Below are 21,546 nucleotides of genomic sequence, written 5' to 3'. Positions count from 1 at the left end.
AATGATTAATAAAATTTTAACAAAATCCAAATGTTCATAAAATAATATGAATTTTAGTTACCCCAAAAAGTAAGCATCCAACTCTAGGTAGGCAAAATAAAATTTTAATAATGTTTCACAACCAGCATAGAGTAAGGCTCCAAGGCAAAAGGAACTAAACTAATTAACTTTTACTAAAAAAATTAAAGTAACTATATGTTTTTTAGGTTTTACAATTTGCTAATGTTATGACTGTAGGTGAAGCCAAAAATCCCCAGATCTACGGACAAATCTTTAAGCCTGGCAACATTAGATTCAACAATCCATTGACAGAAAAACTGACGGCTGACACTTGACGGAAGATGTCATCGTCAAAGAGAAAACGTTTAGTAATTTCAACAATCAAGACTTTTTAACAATTTCAAAAAAGGATTGAATATTGTTAAACACAATATTATGATATAGTTAACATTGTTTCTACAATTTTTATTTATGATTATAAAGTTCTAATGAGTAATATCGACATGGAAAGATTCTGCAGTTAAATATTATTTAAACGACGACCGATGACAATGGTCTATGCAAATAGTTTGATAATTTGTCAAGAGATGGCAGTACTCTTTAAAATATTGGCAACGTTGTTGGTCTTTAAAAATAAAATGACTTTCCTTTACGTTTATTTAGGTACCTAACTAAAATATTAGGTATGCAGGATATTACATCTCATTTAAAAATCTTAAGAAAATTAGGTGAGTAGGTATATGAATACACTTTGGAACAATGTTAATAAATCTTTATTACGTCTCTTCAATTTAGTCCCCATTCCACTAAAATATTATTCCTTTACCTATTAATACGGTCGACAACTGGGAAGGGTGGACACCTGTCAAATTCTGTCGAATTGCGTGGACCTTTGTCTGCTGAACACTTGTCAGGAGACACTTCGAATTTTGAAAAGTGGTCCAATTCATAAGCTTGGCAACTTATTTTTGGGTACGTTTTTTTGGTGCTTTCACACTCTAGACAACTGCGTTCATCAATGTCGCCAAGCGCATGAATGTAAAAGTGAATCTAGTTACACTCCTGCTCTTCGCGACCACTGACCATTAAAAGCAGACATTAGCTAACATTTTAAAAGAGACATTCAAAGTAGGTCCCTTTAGGCTTCTTCTGAACTAAAATGGCAAGTAATTTATGTGGATAGCTTCACACAGGTAGCCGTAGTTGCTTTTTTAATTACTTTCGTGTTACCTTTTGAGAAACATTGCTGAGGTGCCCAGAGAATTCTATATCAAATGACATCACCCAGATTGGGCTTTTTTTGCGACCCGGTAAAAAAGCTGATATCTTTATAAAGAATAATAATACCGATGTATATTTTGAATTCTTTACTTAATTTTAATTTTATCACGCTCACATCAAAAAAAGTCGGCAAAAATGCTTCAATGGTGGCTTGCGTACTGACCCCAAGAAACTCAATGGATGAATAATCTCACGTGTGATTTGCTGGGAGCAGCTAGACACAAGGACATGTCTCTGTCGCAGAAGACCTTCGTCTAACAGTGGACGTCTTTCAGATGAGAAGGTGACGATAAACGACAGTAAAAAAAACTTGGACGAAAAGTGTATTCACGCTGATTATGTCCTTTCTCTCAGAGGGTATCCAAGATATGGATTTTTAAGGCAATGAAAGTCGTTTATAAATTGCACCACACATACACCTGAGTCACTCGGAATACTAATAAAGTTTTTACGCTAACCCTTTCAAATCTAAAAGGGTCAAAGCTGTCACTACAGACCTTGATAAAATAATGCCCTTTTTGCTCAGCCTGATTAGGTACGTGCTGGATTATGCTCGGCTTAACCACAAGTTTAGAATCGTAAAAAGGTTTCCTAGATTTTCGGCGATAGGGTTAAAACTGAAATAAATCTGCAAAGGGTAGCTAAAGTAATACTGTTAATACCCAACAAAATCTTGGTCAGTAAAAAAGGTATTTGAACTTTTCCCTGTAATAGGTAGGGATATTATTTTAGTTTGCCTGTACTTCTTTGACTCTGATGTCAGTTGCGAACGTCTTCGGTTGAGTGTAATAGACTGGTTGCCATCCAGCCCCCCGATTGTGTAAGAAAAAAGGTACCTAAACATCGAATGAACCAATCAAAGGGCAGAATTTCTTGACGATAACGATAACCATGAATACGTTTTTTTTTACACAATCGGGGGGGGCTGGTGTAGTAGCTGTAGACTGTAGATACTACATTAATTATTATGGTGTGATATTGTTATGGCGTGTGTGTAGGTACTTAATGGCACAGGAATGCGTATTTACAAGCGCGACCAAGGATGTGCTACCAACATCAGTGCAGGATGAACTTAGCATGAACAACAAAATCCTATAGTATTTAAAAACTTCAATCCATCGATATATTACATTTTCACTCGTTAAGTCAGGTACAGCGCACAAGTCTCCTCTCAAAATGACGAGGGTTTCGCCATAGTAATTCACTACGCTAACTAATTGCGGATTGACAGACTTCACACACCTTTCAAAACATTATGAAGAACTCTCAGGCATGCAAGTTTCCTCACTATGTTTTCCTTTACTGTTAAAGCAAGTGATATTTAACTACTTAATAATAAAAACTTTAATAATAGGTACTCACTGTGAAATTGACGTCAGTAAAATTGTTTCTATTAATATAGGTATATCAGCTTAAAGTGGAATTGGCTGTACATGCCAGCCCATTGAATAGGTCAAATATTAGCCAAACAAAAGGATCACGATTAAGATCCCATCAATGTTTGTAATAAGCAGGTAGATACAACATTAGTACAGATAATATTACCGTGACATTAGGTTCATCAGGTGATGATTAAAAAGCATTTTAAAAGTATCTAAAGGTCTCGACATTAAAAGTAAACGTTCAACAGTAAAACCTTAATGGCATCAACAATCACTCGGGTCCTTTAGGCTTTAACATTGAATACGTATTTACAGTTACTTTTACGAGGGTTTAGGTATCCGATAAACTCCGAATAGGAATTGCTTTCTCAAAGGGGTAAGATACTGTCGTGAGATAAAATGGAAACGCTCCCTAAGACCTTTTGTTTGTCAATGAATATAAAAGTTCAAGCAATATAGTTGATGCCTATAAACGTGGGCTAAATTATTTTGGTGAAACCTTTGGACTTGTGTTGATCCAAATAGCAAAACGACTAAGCGAACTACATGATGGCGTGGCCATTACCTTCGTTTATGAATATGACTTTACAGGCTTGCAAAGGTAATAAAATCTAGTCATTGCTGTCAGGTACATCTCGTGCAATAAAAAGCGGCCAAGTGCGAGTCGGACTCGCCCATGAAGGGTTCCGTAGCAGCAAGTAACATCGTATAAAAGTTCTTGTAGTTCGTTGTAACTTTGATCGATGTTTTAATAATAGTGTATTTTTTTAATTAAGAAAAAGTGGCTGTGACATACGGACGGACGGACGGACAGACAGACAGACATGACGAATCCATAACGGTTCCGTTTGTTGCCATTTGGCTACGGAACCCTTAAAACAGGCCTGACTCACTTGCTAACTGATTCATCAACGCCTAACTGATATCTTTGGAGTTTGGACTTAGAACGGCACATAAGTTCCCTTTGCAGAAGACTAGGAATACGGCCGAAAACCTATCAGAGTTTATTCTATTTAAAAGATTAAGCCCACAAAGTAATATTTCTTTTGTATACCGTTGTGGTAAAGACCTGGTAAATATTCCTTACTCTCGTAGCTAGTTAGGGATCGTCTCCTTAATTTCCGTGGCCATAATACGACAATTGTTAAAGAAACGCTTAAATACTGCATAGCTAAGTTCCTCCAGACGCATTTGCACCGACACTTAGCTCGAAAACCTCGTTATAAACCAATTAAGGGCCACCTGGCGACGCGAATCGTTGGAAAATTGCGATTTTATTTCTCTCACAGCTGCAATTGAATTGCAAACAAAACTACTAATGTATTAAATAAATGCTCTTTTTAAATGAATAATGAATTAAATATTTTATAGAGGTCGCTATTTAGCGATAAGACCGCCTTTTTGTACCTATATTTTAATTTTCTTTTTGTAACCTGTCCTTTGTGTTTTGTGGTGAGATAAAGTAGGTACATACATACATACATACATACATGTATATTGTGTACATATTTTAAGCCTAACCTAAGCGATTCCTTTTTAACACACACTAAAAAAAATAGCTCACTGTACCTTATTCGAAGTAGGCATTTCGCTTTGCTTACCTAGGTAAGATCACCCAGCCTAACTTAGGCGAAAAGCTGTGCCAGCCTAAAAAGCAAGCGAGTGGTTGATATTCCAGTACGTTGCTGTGTAAAAATAGATTTAGGTTAGCCCTAGAACTACATCAAAATTTTTCATACGGTAGAAACGATAATTAAGGTAATATAATTAAACTTGCTATGAAAATATGTTGCTAGACTACGTTACTTAAATTAAGTACATAGTACATATCTACTTCTCAAAGTTTTTGAGATAATCGTGAACGAAGATATTGTAATTTGAAGAACCTCCCCTCTTTTGAAGTTGCTTGAAAAACAATTAAGTACTTACATGATTCTACACATTTATTAATTATACATAGTTAACAGAACTTGGCTTTCTTTTAATAGATGTACACACCATAATATCGATAAGTGGTGGTGTGATTAAGTACTTACACTACAAACGATACGCAGTATATTGCCAATGGTCTTCACATCGATTAAAACGCATACTGTATTATTATATAAAGGAAATTAATTTCACTCCCGCTATCAGCAATCGTCTAGACGGTGGTGACATCTGGTGGTTAGTTTCCGACTCTTTGAATAAAGGAGTCTTGAGATAGTAAGTCGAGATTGAAAGAACTAAGACAGCTGTTGTTGAATGTTTGCGATGGTTGAATACCTATTTAGTTTGTAACTTTTTCGTTTGTCTTGGTACCTACTAACGGTAGAAAATAATAATAATAATTATTATATAATTATAATAATTATTTAGTAATAATAAAACACAATGACATATTAATATATTAATCTATCTATCTGAAATCAAGGCGCTATAAATTATTGTTTGATGCCAATTGGCGTATTCTGGCATCCATAGTTTCCTATTCAATGGTGGTATATCCATCCTCGACTGACATGACACCTGCAACCAGAACAGAGACAATTTATCCATACTAATATTATAAATGCGAAAGTGTGTCTGTCTGTCTATCTGTCTGTCTGCTACGTTTTCACGGCCCAACCGCTGAATCGGTTTTAATGTGGTACGGACTTGGGATACATCCCGGGGAAGGACATAGGCTACTTTTTATCCCGGAAAATCAAAGAGTTCCTACGTTTCCTACGGGATTTAAAAAACCGATATCCAAGCGGGCGAAGCCGCGGGCATCTTCTAGTAGATTATAAATTTTCGAATTGACCTTTCGGAAATCGAACCCGGGACCTTTCCAGTTATATTAAGACCACAGTTCACTTCATCGCTCTTAAGTGAATATTATGGACCTATCGACTAACAGCTTCAGTTTAGTATCGAGTTTTATAATAATTATGATATTTAACATAAGGAGTGATAAAGCCTATCCATACTTATAATAATATTATAAATGCGAAAGTGTGTCTGTCTGTCTGTCTGTCTGCTACCTTTTCACGGCCCAACAGTTAAACCGATTCTGACGAAATTTGGTACAAGGTTAGCTTATATCCCGGGGACGGACATAGACTTTTTATCCCGGAAAATCAAAGAGTTCCCACGGGATTCCTAAAAACCCATCCGCTTAACCGATTTGTATGAAAGGTACCGAGATAGCTTGCGTCCCTGTAATTGACATAGGCATTTTATCCCGGAAAATCAAACAGTTCCCACGGGATCTTTAAAAACCTAAATCCACGCGGACGAACGGACTAGTAGATTATAAATTCTTGAATTGTCCTTTCGGGAAATCGAACCCGGGACCTCCCAGTTATATTAAGACCACAGAGCACTTCATCGCTCTTGAATACGTATATTAATAGATCATCTATCGACTAACAGCTACAGTTTAGCATCGAGTTTTATAATAATTATGATATTTCGCATATCTAATAGAATATCCTTAAATATCCATAGAGTTAACAAGATAGACACCTCCATCCCCCGGCCAGACTAAACGACCAAAGATTATAGTCAAAGTTCCAGAACTACACTGAACTAGACGTCTGCAGATGTCCGTTTAATTGAGGGCCCTGATGGCACCAAGTTCATGAATATGTAAGGTTATTGATGAAATTCTACCCCGAACCATTGGGTTAGACCACGGAGTAACAAATCTCAAACGTAGGTTAGCTTAGAACTAATAAATATTTAAGAATAGAACTGAAACTTTTTCGGATCAATATTAATTTGGGTCTTTGAACTCTAGTAAGAGCTGTGTCTTAACAGGGCTCTCTCCGTCACTCGTTTTATACCATTTCATACAATCGTAGTTCCAATTTCATTTGAATATTAAGCAACCAACGTCCATGAAATTTTGCAGACATATTCTAAAAACTAATATCTGTGTCTGTGGTGTTTCAGATTTTTCTAAAAATATGTAGTTTTAAAATTACAGGGGCTCAAAGATTTGTATGAAAATTTTAAGACCGCGTAACTTTGAAACCGAATATTTTAACTGAAATCTGGAAAACCACAGACATAGATATTAGTTTCTAGAATATGTCTGCAAAATTTCATGGACTTTGGTTGCTTAGTATTCAAATGAAATTGGAACTACGATTGTATGAAATGGTAAGTTTTAAAATTACAGGGGCTCAAAGATTTGTATGAAAATTTTAAGACCGCGTAACTTTGAAACCGAATATTTTAACTGAAATCTGGAAAACCACAGACATAGATATTAGTTTCTAGAATATGTCTGCAAAATTTCATGGACTTTGGTTGCTTAGTATTCAAATGAAATTGGAACTACGATTGTATGAAATGGTATGAAACGAGTGACGGAGAGAGCCCTCATAATAATCTTTATTATAATACTAGCCGATGCCCGCGATTCGTTTGCGTGGTTATAGGTTTTTAAAATTCCCGTAGGAATTCTTTGCTTTTTCGGGATAAAAAGTGTGTTAATCCATGGTATAATCTACCTCAATTCTAAATTTCAGCCAAATACGTCCAGTAGTTTTTGCGTGAAAGAATAACAAACATACATACACACAATTTTTCGCCTTTATAATATTAGTGTGATTGTTATCGATTCTATTAGCATATTTATTATAATAGGTATTAATAAAGATAAAGATAAATAATATATTGACTGACAGGAGCAGGCCCTGGTTTTGAACACTAGGGTTTATTAGTGAACTTGTTCAAACAGTCAGGTTTCATTGCGAGACATTGCTGCTCTAAGAATAAGACAACTCTATGTCAGAATCGGTTTTTGAATCTACTTTGGAAGGCTTTGCAAATCTAACGATGCTGTCTTTTTCTTCGCAGTGTTTCAACACCCTTGCCGGCTGCATTTTCACGTATTTTGTTTTATGTTTATTTGATTTGATGTAGATACACGAATATTTTTCGTTTCTCCAAATCATCTGAATTTCCTTTTTTCTTCTTTTTCAAAATATGCTCTCCTAACGGGAAACAATTACTGATTCCAATAAGGCACAACGGTACAAGACCGTCTATGGATGCAAGGATTTGATTGTGATTAAAGTACCTAAACGGTTTTTGTAATGTTAGATAATACTGATTACCTACTGGATTTTTTATTATTTTATCACCTAGGTTTTCTTTAATTCTCAGTTACTTACAGTATAATAAATAAGTTACGGAATATAACAGCTAATTCCTAACTAACTAATTTCTAGTTCCATGACTGCCGACTGTTTACTGTAAGTACCTAGGTACTTAGTTGTCCCCTGCCCTCATCTTGGCACAATTGGTGTGTTTGCTTTATTCCTTAGAAGTAAGGGTTTATTATTGGGTGAATTTCAATGGTGCCAACATGACTTCAGGGGACAAGATAATATAGTGGAACTGTATACCATGACTGTATAAATTGACTTATTTATGGATCAGGTATATAACTAAAAAAATACGAGGAGTCTGTACCTACTTATTAGTTAATAAACTTGCATTTATTTATTTAATGACTTAAAACTATTTTGTAAACCTAAGATATTTGCCTACCTAGAGTTACAAATCAAAATTTTACTCTGAGTGATACCACAGGTGATACTACTTACTTAAATCGTTACTATACTTACTTAAACTATTCAACTAGGTAATATTTCAACTAAGCCATTCCAAAATGTTCCGAAAGTGTCAAAGTTTACCGCCAGATGTCTCCACAGTCTAGACGAGTGGTATCGGCAGGGACTAATAACTTCTTGCCCCTATATAGGAGGGTTGGCTGCCGGTATTGGGAATTAAATTAAATAAAGATCTAAAAGCGGGCTGTTCGACTTGTGGACGATCCCAAACTAACCAGCTCTTTGGAAAGCCTGGAGCACCGCAGAGACGTAAGCTCTCTGTGCGCGTTCTATCGCCTTTATAATGGGGAATACTCTGAGATTTTGTTTGACCTCAATTCAGACTCCTTTTTCTACAACCGCACCGCACGCCACCGATAGCATTTCATCCTCACCACGTAGGTGCACTTCGACTGCGCGTTGAGCCAGATCTTTTTTCCACGCACATGCAAACTGTGGAACCCATCGGTGGTGTTCCCACTAGATCAACAAACTCCTGAAAGACCGGCAACGCATTGGCGGTTCCTCTAGTGCTGCAAATTTTCATGGGCGGCGGTAATCACTTAACAACAGGTGACCTGCCTGCTCGTTGGCTCTATTTGTTTAAAAAAAATCAAGAATTAGGTAACTCAAAATTTAAAAAAGGAACCCCCGACACAAAAACCTCTTAAGAAAACTAGAAAAGAGCTGATAACTTTCAAACGGCTGAACCGATTTTCTTGGATTATAGCTAAAAACACTTTCGATCAAGCCACCTTTAAAACAAGAAAAAACTAAATTAAAATCGGTTCATTAGTTTAGGAGCTATGATGATGACACGTCAAACTTATAACACGCCTCTTTTTGGGTCGGGGGTTAAAAATAGATACTTACCTACCAAAAGCTTTGTAGTTTATCTCATAATTGAATCACTCTATAAGCTCCCAACTATCCGCCACAGCCGCCGCAAAGTGCAGGGTAACTAAGCGCCAGAATACTGCCTTTTAACTACAAACACGTTTTAATTGAAGCACTTGTTTTGAAGTATGTTATAATATGTGCCACTTTGTATATTCGCAAAGCCTTTGATAAGCGTCATCATTAACATTAACAAACCTTATCCGGCACACTACTGAGAACGGTAATCGAATGAGAAAGAAAGGAGAAAGCACGCTGGACATGTAAGTGTAAATTAAAAATTTATAACACCCCCGAAAAGTGAAGGTTACAGTAATTAGAAAAGAGCTGATAACTTTCAAATGTTTGAACCGATTTTCTTGGATTATAGCTATAAGAACACTCTCGATCAAGCCACCTTTCAAACAAAAAAAACTAAATTGAAATCGTTCATTAGTTTAGGAGCTACGATGCCACAGACAGATACACACGTCAAACTTATAACACCCCTCTTTTTGGGTCGGGGCCCGGGGGTTAAATATGCGGATTCACACATCTTTGAGAAAATTATGGAGAACTTTCAGGCGTGCATTTTTCCTCACAATCTTTTCGATCACCGTTAAAGCAAGTGACATTAATGACTTAAAACGCACATAACTTCGACATGTTATAGGTGCGTGCGTCACCAGTAAGCTATCACAGCTTCTTACACTAAGTATACCTATCTATTATGTGAAAATTACGTCGATCCCATTTTCCTATCAAGGAAGATCGAAGGACAATGACAACAGACATGTTTCACTTTCGAAATTTACAATATTAGAAGGGATGGTAGGGGGACTTTAAGAGCTCGTTCACACAGGCTGCGTAAGCGTAGTCGTAGCGCGCACCATTGCGTTGTAATGTATGGAACTGTATGAAACATGGCACACCGCTTGCGTGGCGTGAACGTTCACGTAGACGTAGTGCGTGCAGTTACGTCTATGGGGTTCACACGTGTCACTACGCACATGTCACGTGTACGTGCTGCATACGCAATTGGTGTGAATCAGCCATTAATTTTATTTAACGATGCTTTACACATGGCTTATTCTTTTAGGAAGTAGATCGCTTCGACCGCAACACCGCACTCCGCTCAAAATAATAAATAGGTATACGAAATTACACTTGACGAAATTAATTTGACATCAAATGATGTCTTGTAAAACTTAATTAACTTGAGCGTTACTGTTTCAGACGGTGAAATTAATTTTATAACATTATACTAGGATAACCATCCTATATGATTTTGATCAAGAGCCGGAATATGGAGAAAATAGGGACTTTGATTTCATCATGACCTTTACTGATAAATTATAAATCCAAAAGTGAGAAAAATAATTAAAGAATTTCTGCGAGGTTTGGTTAAAAACCCAAAATCCACGCCAACGTCTAGTCTAAAATACAGTAATTTCTAAATAGAGCTAGGATTTTGATTAAACATGATTTGCAATGGAATGATAAAATTAACATAAGTAGATAATTTATTTATGTTGCAACTCGCATTCCAACTCCAAAGAGGTCTTGTCTATCCTAAGCCTAGAATATTTTTGTAATAAATTGAATTTTTTTGTTATTTCGAAGCAAAAGCTCACGAAGGAGGTCCCAAATGAACTGAACCTACAAAGCTGAGTAGAGCGACGGGGAAGGTGTTGAAGTACACACAATAACGTAGAAACAAAATTGTAAAGTAAATTATATATCAGCGAGGTATAGAATCAAGCATTTTCAAGGTTTTCTAAAAAACTCAAAACCACTTCTCAAAACACTCATTACTCAATGAAAAGTTCAGGAGTACCGGACTTGTCCTGCAATATCAACATCTTTTGGTAATTGTACATTAAACGTTAAACGCATGCGACGGTTAAAATTAAGTTTTAATTTATATAAAACGAAATCGTTCCACCATTATTACGTTATTATTTAATTAAAAGTCGCATATATACGGTGGAAAACGGGATGATTTCCCGCGAGAAATTGCTGTCTTGATGTTTTTGAAATTAATTAATATTTCCTTGTAGTTCGTTAAGTTAGTAGTACGTGTTCGTTCATGTCTTATGCCGCCTCAAACGGAAAAACGGAACCCTTATAGGATCATTTTGTTGTCTGTCTGTCTGTCTCTCTGTCCGTCCATCCGTCGTATCTGTCAAGAAAACCTAAAATCATGAAATTTGGCAGGTAGGTAGGTCTTATAGCACAAGAATATATCTGAAAACCGTGAATATGTGGTTACATCATTAAAAAAAAATTGAAATGTTATTAAATTTTCAAAGTACTTAAGATAAATATATCAAGTGGGGTATCTGAAAGGGCTTTACCTGTACATTCTAAACTGATTTTTATTCATAAAAGTTTTTGATTTATCTATCTATCTTTATTTATTTTAAAAAACCAAAACCCATAACCCTCCAAAACACGCAGTTAATTTTCAATTATAATTCAGACGCAAATGACATCAATTTTCTATTAAAAAGCTCACACATAGATCCATTGTGTGCGACATTTCCCGAAATTGAGGGGTTTTTCGAGTGTACCCCTCAATCATTCCCTTTGTGAATGGCAAGCGATATTTAATTTCTACGCACCCGATTGTTGAATAAGTGCGAAAAAACCGCTTGTTCACGTGAACTCGATTTACATGAATTAAATAATGTAATGTACTAATTTACATGTTGGTCACGTAATTGAATTCTTGTTGATTGATGAATATATTACATTCCTGATTAAGAAAAAAATGATTTATGAATAATTATGATAACAAAATCCCAGAGACTGTATTTAAGAAAAAAACCTTCAAAAATAAGTACAAAAAAGAATCAAAATTAAAATTATTTATTAGACATAAACTCGGAAATAAAAAATTGTGAGTTATTTTTTTCTATAATTTATTATTACTTAGATGGCATAACAATATTTATACATAATAAAATATAAATAAAAAATTGTAGGTAAGCCTACACAGGAACGTAGTAAATCAAAATAAATACAGAAGTTTCTTTTAAAATAAGAAATACTTAATTATTAATTTTTAGGGTTCCGTAGCTCAAAAGGAAAAACGGAACCCTTATAGGATCACTTTGTTGTCTGTCTGTCTGTCTGTCCGTCGTGTCTGTCAAGAAACCTATAGGGTACTTCCCGTTGACCTAGAATCATGAAATTGGGCAGGTAGGTAGGTCTTATAGCACAAGTACAGGAATAAATCTGAAAACCGTGCATTTGTGGTCATATCATTTAAAAAAAATATGTGTTTCAATTTTCAAATTAAGATAACTATACCAAGTGGGGTATCATATTATGAAAGGGCTTTACTTGTTCATTCTAAAACAGATTTTTATTTATTTTTATGCATAATAGTTTTTGATTTATCGTGCAAAATGTTGGAAATAATACCCGAGTACGGAACCCTCAGTGCGGAGGTTGGACTCGCACTTGGCCGGTTTTTTTTAAATATTTTTATTAAAAATCTTAGTTACTAAGAAATTTTTGCTTACCTATTTCTCCCTCAGATGCATTCTAGATACCCATTAATAGATAAAATAAGGGGTTAGACAAAACTTAATTAAACCTAGCCAGCGATTTTATTAAGAGGATTTATCTCAGGTTTCCCCTCGCTGCAATGTTGAGTGTCAAAATTTACACGAAGGGTGCAGAGGGTAGGTACCTACAAAAAAATTACGAGATTTCATCTTATTCTGAACAAGTGTAAATTAAAAATTTATAACACCCCCGACAAGTGAAGGTTACAGTAACTAGAAAAGAGCTGATAACTTTCAAACGGCTGAACCGATTTTCTTGAATTATAGCTAAGAACACTCTCGATCAAGCCACCTTTCAAACAAAAACAAACTAAATTAATATCGGTTCATTAGTTTAGAAGCTACGATGCCACAGACAGATACACAGATACACACGTCAAACTTATAACACCCCTCTTTTTTGGGTTGGGGGTTAAAAAGGAGTTGTTGCATTATTCTTTACGTTTAGCACAGACTTTTAGGGTTCCGTGACTGAAAACGTTAAACGGAATCCTACTCTCACTCACTCTTATCTTATTAATCATACTAATAAATTATGCACCTATAAAAGTTAGGATGTTTGTCCGATTTGGACTTTGGAGACTGTTCCCACGAGATTTTTAAACAATATCCATCCATACTAATATTATTATAAATGCAAAAGTATGTCTGTCTGTCTGTCTGTCCGATTTTAGTGAAAGGTACAGAGTTAGCTCACATCCCGGGGACGGTCATTTTTTATCCCGGAAAAGCAAAGAGTTCCCACGGGATTTTTAAATAATCCTAAATCCACGCAGACGGAGTGGCGGGCATCAACTAGTAGGTATATCCACACGGTTGAAATTGTGAGCATCATTTAGTACACATATAAATTATCGAGTAGAAAGGTAATCATATTGTATGCTTTGAAATACGATTAGACAATATTCCACTTTCTGATATAGGTATACATAATTAATAATTATATATCTATTTGTCTACGTAATCTGCTTTGAAATTGGATTCCGAATTCCGATACCCTCTTCAGCTTTTGTTACAAGTAACCACAAGAGTAGATAGGCCTATTATTATGTTTAATGGTAGGTAATGGGTAAGCATTTGAACCTATTTTATAGGTTCAAACTATAATAATTTTCTTTTTTACTTTTCTTATAGTTAGTCAAAAAAAAGGAAAGAAAGAAACAAAAACGTTTATTTCTTAAATTGTGCCACTCATTACATGTTATACCATGGTTATACCTAACTAAGAATTGGAGCATTTTAAAGCCAACATACCCCAAGCAGAAGAAGCGCCAGAACAAACAGTGTCATGTGTGGCAGAACCCTTAAGGTGCCCACGCACTCGAACTGAACTGCAGCTGAACTGCGCGTCGCGTCAGCGCCCCGCACGATATTCTATTCTCTATTATTCTAGTGACGTACGCGCGTCGCGGCTGGAGAGAATTTCGCGCGGGGCGCTGACGGGACGCGCAGTTCAGCTGCAGTTCAGTTCGAGTGCGTGGACACCTTTAATAGGTAGGCACCAGAAAACGTTGTCGATATTAGCTACTTAGTGCTGATGCTTTTTTAAACTCCTACAACTTTTTTAACTTATTACTTTAACTTTATTTCTATGCCAAAATTAAAAGTAAATTGTAAATTTTATAAACAAAATAATATGAAGGATCCCTAAAACATTTCTCCAAGGTGCTATAACGAATAAGGGAAGTTTTAATAAACCAAAAAGTGATTTATGTTAACGCAATGTGAATTTTCCGATCACCGGGATGCAGGCGTTTTCGGTAATTGCACAGTCATCCGGCCAAAGACTCCGGGGGGTGAAAAATGAATGGGAATCGGGAATTCTTTTAGCTAAATTTATGCCCTGTCGGGTTTTAAGGGAGTGTTGTTATTACAAAACTTTGAGCAGAAACGTTTTGTAAACGGATTAACAAGTTTTCCATGAAATTCCTGAGAGTACCTACGTAAGGATTAAGTTGGTTTATGTTTTAAATTGCCGATTAAATATCTTTTGTAGAATGTTGTATAGAAGCAGGCGTTATTTTGCGGAGGTCCATGATATACAGGGAACCAAAACCTTAATTTGCTAACTAAGCTGCTAATTTCTGCTAACTTTTCACGATTAACCGACTTTGACGTTTGGTAAAGAGCTAGTTTACCTCCCGGAGAAGGACATAGGCTACTTTTTATCCCGGAAAATCTTATTTTCGGTACAATAGAGACATATCTACAATACTGTAAATAAGTGAAATGTTATTTCAAATTAAATCCATTAAATCCAACTATGTAGCTGAAACTGGAAAGCCCTCGGAAAACGTGGAGGCTACGTAGGTATTAAGTCAAGTGACGTTTAGTTGTCGTAGCGGGCTGTCGGCTCGGTTTGACTACGGCGTCGGAATGTGCTGTCGGAATAGCTTATACAGGCTGCTCTGAAAATAAATTGTTCATTTGAAAATATTTTTTGATCTCCGTATATAGCCTATAATCTCATAAAACACTTCCCAGCAGCTCTCTGAACCTTTGACAGTCTTAACATAATTAAAATTAAAAGTAGGCCTACAAGAAGGAAATCTACGAAGCAAAGCGAGGCCTCCGATTCTAAGTGGCTGAATTGGCATTTCATTTCGTACTAGCTGATGCCCGCAGCTTCGCCCGCGTGGATTGGTCAGATCCCCTGCAGCATCAGGATTGAGGAGTTGGAATCCAAATTTTTTATGAAACAATGTCGCAAAGATCCTCTATCGATTAAAAAAGAAATGACGCAAATCGGTTCAGAAATCTCGGAGATTTCGGTGTACATAGGTAGAAAAACACAACCCCCTTCTTAAAAGTCGGTTAAAAAGTAGCCTATGTTACACCCTGGTCAATCCTCTACTTGTATGTGAAAATCCCGTTAAAATCGGTTCAGCCGTTCCGAAGATTAGCCTTTTCAAACAGACAGACAGACAGACAGACAGACAGACAAAAATTTTAAAAACGTGTGATTCAGTTATGGTATCGTTCAAATAACCATATGACCTTAATATGTGGTAGTTATTTCGAAATTACAGACAGACACTCCAATTTTATTTATTAGTATAGATATCAGAGCTTTCAGACAAAATAATTACTTCAAACTCACAAATAATATGTAAATCGATGACACAAAGCTAAAAATTACATAAAAAAATATTAAAAAACTGTATCTGATGCAAGCGTTCATAGTAGCAAATAGTGTACAACTTTTTCTAGTCTTGTGGAGTATCAGTGAAAAACTTTTCCAAGCATAGCATAAAAGTATTTTTTTTTCAATTACTACAAAAATTTAAAATCTGGGGGTTATTAAACACGCTGTTTTTAGACATGTTGTCTAGGGGTCTATCTCAAAAATAGCTTTTCACCAAAGGCTGTAACTTATGTAGGTATAATTTCAGTCATTTCCTGTATTAAACTACAATTAATACTAAAATAACCACTAATAACTATCATGACACTCATGGACAACTTTGGAACATGCTGTATACAATCGTATGCACGTCAATTTCAGGCGAGCAATGTCTCGTAGACACGTCGCGTGCCACACATAGCATCCCTCCGTACCTAATTAAGTGGCGACGATCAACTTTGATCCATACAAGTATTTGAACAATTGCGGTGTGCATACACCTTTATGACGGAATTTTGCTTGTGCTATGTGATATTGTAATACCAATCGGGTCTACCTACTACCTTTATTAATTGAGCCCATACAATGATATTTTTTTCTTTTTTTTTTTAAAGATTATTAGCCATGCTCTAATCATGACTAATATTCCCCTTTCCCCTCCAACTAAGCGCAAAGCTGTGTTAGGAGTAGGTACGACGACAATAGTGCAACGGGTGGGATTTGAACCGCCGACCTTTCGGAATTCAGTGCGCTCCTCAACCGTTGGGCTATTGAGGCTCGATATTTATCGATGGCGATGGCCGTTGGAGCCGGAAAGTCCTTGAGTGGAGACCGAGGGAAGGCCTATGTCCAGCAGTTGACATCCACAGGCTGATGATGATGATGATGATGAATGATATTTAGCGGTTTGGTAAGGCGGTGCTAGTTTCAGGAGGTTCAGGGTTCGATTCCGGCACGTACCTCAAATTTTTCGGTGTAAATGACGTGTGTGTCTAAAATCAAATACCTAATTATCGTTTTCTCGAAATCAATGCAATGTGGCTTGGTAGGTTAAAATGGATTTGAAATAATTAAACATCAAATTAAAACTTTTTTGAATCCAATTAATGTTTCGAATCCCTTGGGTACTGCCTTGGTTGCACCGGTCGTTATTAGGGCCCTAATTTAAGTCCCTACATCATCTCAACAAGACTTAGGTTGAAATCTATAGAGAGCGCTTTGTTTTCTTAGACGTAAGTTTCAGTTAAAACGAGACAGATTTATGACAGCCGTATAACGCTGTCTCGTTTTAACAGTGCATTAAGCCTGAGCAAAGTCAAAGTGCGGTCTATAGATCTCAGCTTTAAGCAAAACCCTTTCCCATCTTGTCTACATAAGTAATTCAAAACCAAACATCATTAAAGAGCCCCGATGTGTCTAATGGGGGTCAAAGTTTATATTGCACGCGGAACTCCAACGAAGTTCGTAATAACGAAATTCTAAACCATAAATAACTGGGAAACTTCAAAGGGGGCCAGGAAAATCATTGCGAAATGTTTCCCCTTGCATCCAAGGGGAACATTGCATCGAGTATCACGTGTAGGAGAAGATATTGCTATAGTCCGATCATTGACTTACAATGCAAGGTAGTACAGTAACTCAATGTCATTTTTCTCTAATAGCGTTGAACCCAGTTCTTTTGTAGGAACTTCCACAAGCCGCTGTCTTGCGTCGCCAGTACGCAGCGGCTCCCTGCGACTCGTTTGATGTTTTAAACGTATTGAGTTTGAGGCAATTACTGTCAAGAACATTTACTGCTAATCCGTTCCATCCGAGCAACCGCCGAGTTTCTTGCTGGTTCTTCTCGGTAGGAACGACATTCCGAACCAGTGGTAAATTATTTGACGATTCAAAAGCACTTGTAAAAGTTTACTTGAATAAAAATCTATTCTATTCTATTCTATTCTATTCCATCAATTATAGTGGTTAGACCGTACTATCTTAATCATAATCTGGCCTTTCGGTATGACACAAGTCACGGAAAATATAACAACAATCTATGATTAACAATTAAATACACGCATGCTTCTTTTTATCGAATAGTACATTTTTAGACCCAGTGGTCTGGTACTTTAAAAGTGACATTATGTATTTATGTCTCGTCTCTCTCGATTGAAGGACTGCGTTGCTTTATGGGAACACACAAACAAACTAACTTTAACATCTTCAAAATTTACTAACCACCTTTAATATATAAAAGTGCATGCTAAATTCAACCTTTTATCTATCGTTGCAGAGGTCATTGAGGGCTCTATTTTAAGTGGTGTTTTGGATAAGGGCTAATATTGAATGCATTGTTGGTTTACATTATTTTTTATCTGTCTGTACAGGTGACATGTTTAACGGCCGTGTCAATTTATAAGTGTCAAAGCCAGGATCCGGAAGGATTTGGCAATCTTCAGGAGTAGATAATAATGTTTTTTTTGTTGACGGTTCTTGCGCTTGACTGCGATAACCCTGATGGAAAATTGTAATGATGGCAAAAAAGTGAAGTGGAAATTCAGAAAGTAGAAGTAGATCAATAAAATATGGATTCGGCAATTATTTTCTGATTGTTTAGTTATACATTGCCATAACAGGTAAAATAAATAAATAAATATTTATTTTAAAGTTATTGGTTCATTTATTTCGGATTATTACTTTCCTTCTTCAAACTGTTGTTTTCATCTGAAGTGTTAATTTCCTTCTTGTTGTCTTTTACATCGGTTGTGTCCTTGTGTTTCAAAGTGTTCTTTTCTTTCGTAGTGTCAGTTTCTTTTGGGATGTCCTTCACTTTCGTAGCGTCGTTGTCTTGTTCTGGAGTACTCTTTTTTTTCAAAGAGTCCTTTTCTTTTGGAGGGTTATTTTCTTTTGGAGTCTCCATTACTTTTAGAGAGTGCTTTTCTTTTGGAGTATCTTTTTCTTTATTAGTGTCTTTGCTCTCTTCAAATTTGGGAGCTGTCGGTGTCCAGTAATATTTTTCGTAAATTTTATCCCAGAAATCGTATCCATCTTCGAAAAGATTTTTCTTCATTTGCAATTTCTTGTTGATCTCCATATAGTGTCGTTTGCTATTTGTAAACGGTAGCCACTTAATATTTATAAGAGAGCTCTCAAAAGCTGTTGGATTCCTGCAATAAAATAAAAGATTTTATAAGATATCTAATCGCTTAATTACGTCCAATATCAAGTTATAATAAAAACTGTCTATGAAATCAAAAAACACTATGAATCAAGTAGAAATAATCTTAGAAGTATAGCAGCTTTCTGTTACAATAATTTGTAGAAAAAACAATGCTATGAGAACATGCTATGAGAAATCTTTAGAAAATTAGCTATGATTAGAAATTACTCTTTTGAAACAAGAAATTCATGTCCAGGTCTCATAAATGCAATATGATAGTTACTTAGTTATGAATGATATAATACTCACTCGTATTTCACAAAGTCAGTCCACATAGTAGTCATACGCTCTCTGGTATCCAAATCCTTATAACTGTTTGTGTGACCAAAGAAATCCAAGATGTATGCAGTTTGATCTCTATGACTAGCACCTTTTATTCTGTCCATATAATTATGTTCAATATTGAGCTTGCCTGTATAAGAAAACTCGTAAAGGTACACAGGCCTTTTATTAGAAATTGCATGCAATTTGGCCGATTTGAGAATGTTGTATTTGAACATAGAATCTGAAAAGTAATCCACATATCTTTGAAGTGCTTCCGCATTAACTGGTTTATTATCGAAATAGTGTTTTTTAATTTCATTGATAAATTTTTCTCTTACTCTATCATCATCAAAGAGAAGATCAGCGGGTAGGAATTCTGAAAAGTCTTCGTTCATATCTTCTCGCCATGTACCAAACTTAATAGATCGACTCAAACCTTCCATATCAGCAAAACCAGTTAACACTGCCACATCATTATTTCTCCCGTTCTTTAGTGTATCTAATGGAGACTCGGTAAGTATAGGTTCTACATCTTCCAGAACATTTTCAATGCATGGAGCGAAACCGAAAGTGCTATTCTTCAAATGGTAATTTACACTCTTTTCTGCTAGACCACTTATATTTGTGGTTAGGTAAAATTCAGTTAAGCCTTCTAACGTCATTGTTCCGTTATAACCGAGAGATATAGCTACATTTTTTGCTGTAGATATAGGATCTCTATTAATAGCGAACGGAGCTAAAGCCGAGCCGCTGTCTAAAATAATTCTATTAAATAAACCTGTTGTTGCTTTAGAAAGAGAGAGTAGCTCAGCCATTGTAGCACCAACACTGAATCCTGCAAGCGTAACCTTAGTTGGATCACCGCCAAATTTCTTAATATTCTTTCGGATCCATCTTAGAGCTGCAACTTGATCTTTTAGTGCAGCATTTCCTGGTATTTCTTTATTGCCCAAACATGCAAATCCTAACGCTCCCAATCTATAATTGAAGCTTATGGTTATTACGTCATGTCTAGCTACATAATGATAGTTGGCCATACTGCCACTGCCTCCGGAGAATGCTCCACTATGGATGTATACTACGACAGGTACTAGATTTGTTTCTGATGCTACTTGAGGGACTAGCAAGTTCATTAGGAGACAGTCCTCAACACCATCAACTAGTACGCCGTCATCGCTGTCCCCTGTGATATAACATTGTTGGCATATTGTATTTTTTTTCGATGCTTCTAATACTCCTTGCCATGGTTCTGGAGGTAAGGGGGCCTGGAAAAAAATATTTATCAGTTATTTTGCATAGAGCTCTACCAAAAGAATCATCTAGACCCAAATCAGATCTAAGCTGATCCTGTGTTCTAATTTAACCTAATCCCAAACACTGAGATACCTTCAAAAGTCAACCCTTGACATTGAAATGGGGTGGAAATGTTTGGATAGAATATATTACCAACGCTTGGCGTGCATAGTGTATATTGTATAGTATACAAATGCAATTTGATATTTTGAAAAATTCATAATCATTGTGTTTAGTTTATATTATTTTATATTAGTTATCTATTTTATTATTTATACTTTATAGTATTACATTATTTAATTATTTACATATATTTATGCATGTATTTATTTTAATAGTATACTTTAATGTATATAATTGCATCACCTACCTTTAATATCTATAGCTATGTACTTTGCACCATTCTGGTTGACTGGAAGAGATCGCTAGGTAGCGATAAGGCCGCCAAATTGTACCTGCCTATATTTTTGTTTTGCTTTGTATGTGTTTTACTATATTAATTTTGTGGTGTACACGTATAATAAAATATTCATTCATAAAGATCTATTATGAGAATGAGAAACTAACCTGAAACCTATCTCTACCCGTTGGAGCTTTAGCGTAGGGCACACCGTAAAACTCATAGAACTCCCCATCCCAGTACTTATTGCCTTTCACAGCACCATCAGCCAATATCACGACTTTTGATTCCTCACTAGCAACAACACAATTAAATACAACACTTAGAATAAATAAATTAAACAACACAGACGTCGACATTTTTGATAAACACACTACGTAAACTATGTAGGTAGGGACATTGTAATCGTACGTAACGAGTGAATCCCGGTTAGAATGAATTGATAACGTGTGATAATTAATTTGATAATATTGATAAATTGGCCAAAGGAGAGACGTACACGTAAACTGATTTGTTAATCGGGATTTGTTAATCATCATTAAAATTGAATGAAAATGGAAT

General features: G+C 35.9%; 1 protein-coding gene across 1 annotated transcript; it reads right to left on the bottom strand.

Annotated features, from left to right (window-relative positions):
* Window positions 1–18,488: 18,488 nt before the first annotated feature.
* On the bottom strand, window positions 18,489–21,346 carry LOC123875315 (esterase FE4-like). The gene is made up of 3 exons (XM_045921067.1): window positions 21,153–21,346; window positions 19,278–20,557; window positions 18,489–18,975 (listed from the first exon to the last, which is right to left on the bottom strand). The coding sequence occupies exons 1-3, from the start codon at window positions 21,342–21,344 to the stop codon at window positions 18,489–18,491; spliced, it is 1,959 nt and encodes a 652-aa protein (XP_045777023.1). The 5' UTR covers window positions 21,345–21,346.
* Window positions 21,347–21,546: the final 200 nt, after the last annotated feature.

Source organism: Maniola jurtina, chromosome 19, assembly GCF_905333055.1.
Source record: "Maniola jurtina chromosome 19, ilManJurt1.1, whole genome shotgun sequence".
NCBI classification, from domain to species: domain Eukaryota; kingdom Metazoa; phylum Arthropoda; class Insecta; order Lepidoptera; family Nymphalidae; genus Maniola; species Maniola jurtina.
This window is presented reverse-complemented; position numbering and strand designations above follow the sequence as displayed.